The following is a 5,813-nucleotide window of genomic DNA, read 5'->3' on the forward strand; positions in this document are numbered from 1 at the left end:
GTGAAGATGGCATCTGGAAGAATCCTTTGTGAAGTGCAGCCTGTCCCGTTGAAAAAGCAAGTCATTACCACACAGACGAGGGCCTTCAGTCATGAGGGATGCCCCCTGCGACATCTCCACATAGCCGGCTCACATAGCCCAGATCATGATCACACTTCCACCAAAGGTCAATGTCATGAAGGGGGGGGCACAAAATGTGGTGCCACGGGCCATGGGTGAGACCCTTAGGTTACAGCATGCGAGAAATGTGTAGTCAGTGGCAATCTGTGTTTAAATTGTAAATATGGCCCTCTTACGTACTGGATTGAATAACAAATGCATTTTTAACTAAAGATTAAGAAATGTTCAAGCTAACCCGACAGGCTCCGGTAAATAAATGGAAAATAAAAGCCGGTGGATTTGAGTTGATCAAGTGTCGTCTTTTATGTTAAGTACAGGCAAGCTTCATCACACAAGAACTTGCAACATGCAGTGCAAGGTAGACACACCGATGAAGAATCCTCCAAAGGCCTTTAACTTTCTGGTGGCCACCATCCTCCTGATCTTCATAATTGGACTCATCTTCATCATCATGGCATTGGTACTGCCTGACCTGCAGAAAACTCCAGAACCTATGAACAACTGGGACGATGCAGGACCAATAGACAGCGAGGTAAAAACACACGGGTCCACCTACAGAATTTGACAGAATGTTCAACTAAGCAGGCCATCCAAGCACACGTCACTGAAATGTTCTTTAATAGTTAATATCATTTATACATGACAGCGGAATGTCAGTTTTCATTAATTGTCTGTTCCAAACGGTCCAACAAAAACTAAAACACAAAAGAACCAACATTCAATTGAACCCTAACCCTAAACCCGATCCCCCTGCGACCTTTGTTAGCTCGGAACCTTTACAGTACATTACAATCTTAATTTTAACAGACGCTACCTTCCTACTTTGTTACCACTTCTTTCCGTAACTCACCTTTGCCAAAGTGCTTTTTTTACATCCATACTTTTTTTAACATCCGCATTTAATTAAAAAAAACAGATCCATCTGTCAGAAATACGCAGTGCACTTGAACGCCCCATTTGGTAAAGCGCACTGTGCTTTGTAGGAAGACAGGAGGCAGGAATTGTTTTCGTTCTATGAACAAACAAATGGACAGGGAGTTCTAGAGTATATCGTGACCCACAACATGTCCTTTTGCTGGGGGTGAATGAATCTATGTTTGGGATTGGTAAACTATTACAAACCACAGTATTACCCACAAATGTACTCTTACAGAAGGACGTGTGGACAACCCGGATAAAACACACATGGAAATATTTACATACATGTAGTGGTGCCTCGGTTAACGTCATTAACCTGACTCAAACCAGGTCTGACTCAAACCAAAAGGACTCTTAACCAAAGCAAATTCCCATAGAAATAATGTAAATCCAATTCATCCGTTCCAGACACCCAAAAATGCGTGTTGCGCGTACTGTTATTGTGCAGTAAACGTAAACACTACATTTCACGCTGACACAGCACGGTCATGTGTTTACGCTGTGTGAACTCTAAAATGGGGCCTGCGGCCCACAATGCATTGCGCAATCATGTGCAAGTATGATCCAAAATGTCGGTGTAAACAAAATGGATGGTATTTTTGGATGCTGAACAAGCGAACAAACTCAAGCCAAGTCTTTTGGATGTTTGCTAACTAGGGCGGACGTTAACCGAGCTACCACTGTAATACTATCACCCACAACAGGTACTCATGCAGAATCTGACAGGCCGTGCGGACAACCTGGATGATGTAGAAGCAAACATCAATAAGGTAAAAAAATCACACACGGGTACTTTATTTTTTATTTGCATGCTGTGACCCACAACATGTACTCTTACAGACACTGACAAGTGTGAACAACCTGGATGACGTACAAGCAAACATCACGAACGTACAAGCAAGCATCACGAAGGTAAACACACATGGATACTTTACCTGGACAGGGAGCACTACAGTATTACCCACAACATGTACCCCTACAGAATGTGACAGACGATGTGAAGGAGATGGCCGAGGATGCTGTTGAGGTATGAACAGTCATTCATATTAGAATGACATTAATGTGACATATTTAACCATAATACTGTACAATAGTAAATGATGGATGCATGAGTGACGTGCAGTCAAATGAAAAATAGAAACAAATAACATCAAATAATATATTTACTATTTTATTTAATACCCCTCCAACATATCCCAGCTATCATTGACTGTATTTGGGGACAGGCTGAAATAAAAAAAAAAACACAATAAGATGAGCTTAAAGTAAAAAAAAAAGTAAAAGAATATTTTGAGTTGAATGATAAAAATTGTTTTACTTTCACAGGCTCGTCCGCACAACGCAAGTTGCCCTCCGACATGGCAAAAACATGGCAACAGATGTTTCCTGTATGTTAGAGAAGAGAAGAAATGGAATGATGCTGAGGTATGCCAGCCCTTCTTAATCATTCAAATGTCCTTGGCAATACTCTGGCAACTACTTAAAACCTGCAAAAACATTTTCGCCTTTGACACTCATTTTTGTACATCCATGCACACACACACACGTATCGTTTCAATGTATTAACGTGCCTTTAAAGAAAAAGCATTTACTGCATGCTTTGAATGGGAAAAAGTAGCACCAGACTAATATCAAAATAAATTTCCATGATGAGGAACTTAGTTCTGCTTAAGTAAAGAATCTGGCTTCTCAAAACAATATGCATTCAAAAAAGTGACACATTTGCATCATAAAAATGCCTCCACAAAAAAACAAATCAGACCTCACAAATCACTCGGTGTTATATTTGTATATACACAGTATATATGCCAAACGATTTACTAAAATGACCCAGCAACTAAGCAGAACTACGTTCCTTTTCACGGAAATCCGACCAGAATTGGACTCGCGGGGTGTACTGTTGATGTACTACACTGCTGATGGGGATGTCATACAACTTGACGTCAAAAAATCCCAACTATCCCTTTAACAATGAAAAAATGTCATGGGGCAACGCTGGTGGGCTTTGAAATGTTTATTGTCTCACCAACTGACACCAAACAATATTATTGTCAACGTATCTTGAGAGCAAATAAGCCAAGACACTATGTATAAGGTGTTACGCTCGACTTTCATTTCTGCGACTAACACGTAGCATTAAAATCTAACTTCCACCATGCCTGTGAAGTTGGCGCAGAGACAAATGTGTGTTAAATCGAAGCGCTGGGTGATGAAGTCCCAACATCTATGTGTTTTGATCTGACAAATCCTGAGTAAGTTTGATCAAATGTAGAATTAGCACAGCTTCTGCTTGGACATTAAGCTGTTCGACTCTGGTGGAAAGCATCCACACGTCATTCCCTGATGCTGGGAACATGGTAGCACAATCTGATTGGCTTCTGGCTGCCCTGCTGTCACCAGAAATCTCCAAACCAGAAATCTCATGTTCTCACAAACGAGTGAATTGTAAAAAAGTGTGCTGCAAGTGTAACATGCAACTTAATTTGAGAGCGCATGCAGAGCTAAATAAAGCTGCAAATCTTGTGGAGTTGATAAAAATTTCATCAGGAGGTTGCCTACAGCCACATTAGTTCATGCCGTCCTCTATTGCTTTTTCAGGAGTACTGCGTAGCCAGGGGTGGACACTTGGCCTCAGTTCACAACCAAACCACGTATGACTTCATCGGGGGATTGTCTCGACATTTTCTTTGGCTTGGGGGCTACAGGGCTGTTAACGAGGTGGGTGATTTAATCATCACAGGTTTATTAAGACTTTTTAAAGATGAGTCTCTCTCTACCATTTTCATGTTGTAAAAGTGGCTCTCAGAGCACTGCTGCTTTCATAGCTCAAACTCATCCCTTCATTTTTCAGGATGGCCGGTGGAAATGGACAGATGGTTCCAAGTTTGAGAGCAAGAATGCTGGATATGAACACTACAGGACCACAAATTTGTCTGTCCAAGAGTGTCTGGAAATGTGGTATCGCTGTAAGGTTGCATTAATGCATTTGGGATTTATGAATGCTTTAACAACCCTTCGTCTCGTAACTTCTTAACCCGATTTCTTCACAGTTGGGATCAAGACTTGCTTTTGCAACTTGGAACATAGATTTATTTGTCAGAAGTGATGAAGACCGTCTCTTGCTGTGTGATCCTTCAAAGACACCAGTGCTGAAAGATCACCACTCCGTGTTCAATTCAGTTACTTTAATGAATCCTAATCATAATCAGTGTGCGCATTATCCCAAACAAACTGCAAGACTGGAGATAAAACATCAATTTGCAAACTAAAGCTAGTGCTACAGGTAGTTGCAGTTCAGGGGCTAACACAAACGATCACGCAGAAAATGAATCAATCCAAATCAAAACAGTTATTGAAATTCACTCATTTTCCAGCAGCTAAAATGATGCACAAAGCAAATAAGAAGCTGCTGCCCACCCAACAATGGACCACCATTTTTCTCAACAACAGAGGACAAATGCAAACAAGACTAACAAGACATTCCAAGACAACTAATTTGTAATCTAATGGGAAAAAATAAGTTTACAAGATTACAAAACGATACGTACAAGTTATGAATGAGGTCAAAATATTATGGAATAAAGATAAAATTATGAGAAGACAATTTTCAAGAAGTTGAAATAGTTGGAAGAAATGGAAAAAAACAGCTCACTTTATGAGAATAAAGTCAAAATATCGAGAGAAAAAACAATTGAATTCAAACAAGAGAAGTCGCAATTTTATGATGTAGCGATGAAATTTTATTTTTTGATGTCTTTAAAAACTAGTTTGTTTTCCTGTTTACGTTTCACATCTAACCATCTAAAAAGGGCCTGTTTGCAACAGTTAGATGGCTGCCTAGAAGGCGTTTTGGAACCACTATGCTAACATGCTAGTTGCTGGTGATGTTCTTAGATTTGTTGGTTAACCTTGAGAGTTGCGAACAGTCCCTGGAAGTATTTGTTGTTTGTTACACTGTTGGCTTATTTAAGTAGGTGTCACCATACAAGATATTGGCTTCATGAGGAATAGATGATATTTTAACATTACTCAGACCACTTATTTTAACTTACACTGAACACTTTATTTAACTGAGTCATAGTGGAGTGACGCTGGAAATGCCGAGTGCAGGTTGGATTGCAAGGTTTCTAGTGTGTGTAAAGCATTTAATGTACGCTTCCAATCCTGCCTGGCCCACTGCCACGTCCATATTATACGTATTACGATTCACAGTAGCAATGCCAAACTGCAGTCTGATTGGCTTCTGGCTGCCCTGCTCCTGCCAGACAGTTGGTGACACCCCATGATGTGTTTGTCATAATAGAGCATTTCACATGTGATTCCAAGATGTGCTGCTGGATGTTGGAATTTCCTTTGGAATCAAATAAAGCAGGGGTGTTCAATATGTCGATCGCGATCTACCAGTAGATCTCCAAGGTACTATTGGTAGATCGCATGACGTTATGTATTTGGCTTGTCTGTTAAGCGCCCTGAGGCGACATTGTTATGAATTGATGCTATAAAAGTTTAATTGTTTTGAATAAAAAAATAGACATCAGCCTATCATCCATCCCGTTGCTTGATTGATACACAGGACAACCAGTCAGATGACATCTGATTTTCTAAACTCACACTTAGGTCACTGCATGCTCAAACAATGCCCCTAGCGCTGCAAAGCTAATGTTTTTTTCCTCTTAAACTTACAGTAAGACAAGGTATAAAAATGAGTGGGAGGAGCTGGACCAAGTAAGAAAAAAGTATCACTTTCATACGGAATGGGAGGAGGACTTATTTTT

At 40.3% G+C, this 5,813-nt stretch overlaps 1 protein-coding gene across 2 annotated transcripts; it reads left to right on the forward strand.

Annotated features, from left to right (window-relative positions):
* The first annotated feature begins 307 nt into the window (after positions 1 to 307).
* On the forward strand, positions 308 to 5,377 carry LOC129194108 (C-type lectin domain family 10 member A-like). 2 transcript variants are annotated; one of them, XM_054799041.1, is made up of 8 exons: positions 308 to 652; positions 1,743 to 1,808; positions 1,879 to 1,950; positions 2,021 to 2,065; positions 2,365 to 2,463; positions 3,637 to 3,756; positions 3,890 to 4,004; positions 4,089 to 5,377. In XM_054799041.1, the coding sequence occupies exons 1-8, from the start codon at positions 425 to 427 to the stop codon at positions 4,142 to 4,144; spliced, it is 801 nt and encodes a 266-aa protein (XP_054655016.1). In that variant the 5' UTR covers positions 308 to 424; the 3' UTR covers positions 4,145 to 5,377. The 2 variants fall into 2 exon arrangements, with proteins under 2 accessions (XP_054655016.1, XP_054655015.1); XM_054799040.1 differs by lacking the exon at positions 4,089 to 5,377 and having other exon boundaries at positions 3,890 to 4,086.
* The last annotated feature ends 436 nt before the right edge of the window (positions 5,378 to 5,813 follow it).

Source organism: Dunckerocampus dactyliophorus, chromosome 14, assembly GCF_027744805.1.
Source record: "Dunckerocampus dactyliophorus isolate RoL2022-P2 chromosome 14, RoL_Ddac_1.1, whole genome shotgun sequence".
NCBI classification, from domain to species: domain Eukaryota; kingdom Metazoa; phylum Chordata; class Actinopteri; order Syngnathiformes; family Syngnathidae; genus Dunckerocampus; species Dunckerocampus dactyliophorus.

Coding starts and splice junctions, on each gene's coding strand:
- LOC129194108 (XM_054799040.1), top strand. CDS start 425: ATGTTAAGTACAGGCAAGCTTCATCACACAAGAACTTGCAACATGCAG. Junction 1,809..1,878: donor TAGAAGCAAACATCAATAAG/GTAAAAAAATCA, acceptor GTACTCTTACAG/ACACTGACAAGTGTGAACAA. Junction 3,757..3,889: donor GCTACAGGGCTGTTAACGAG/GTGGGTGATTTA, acceptor TTCATTTTTCAG/GATGGCCGGTGGAAATGGAC.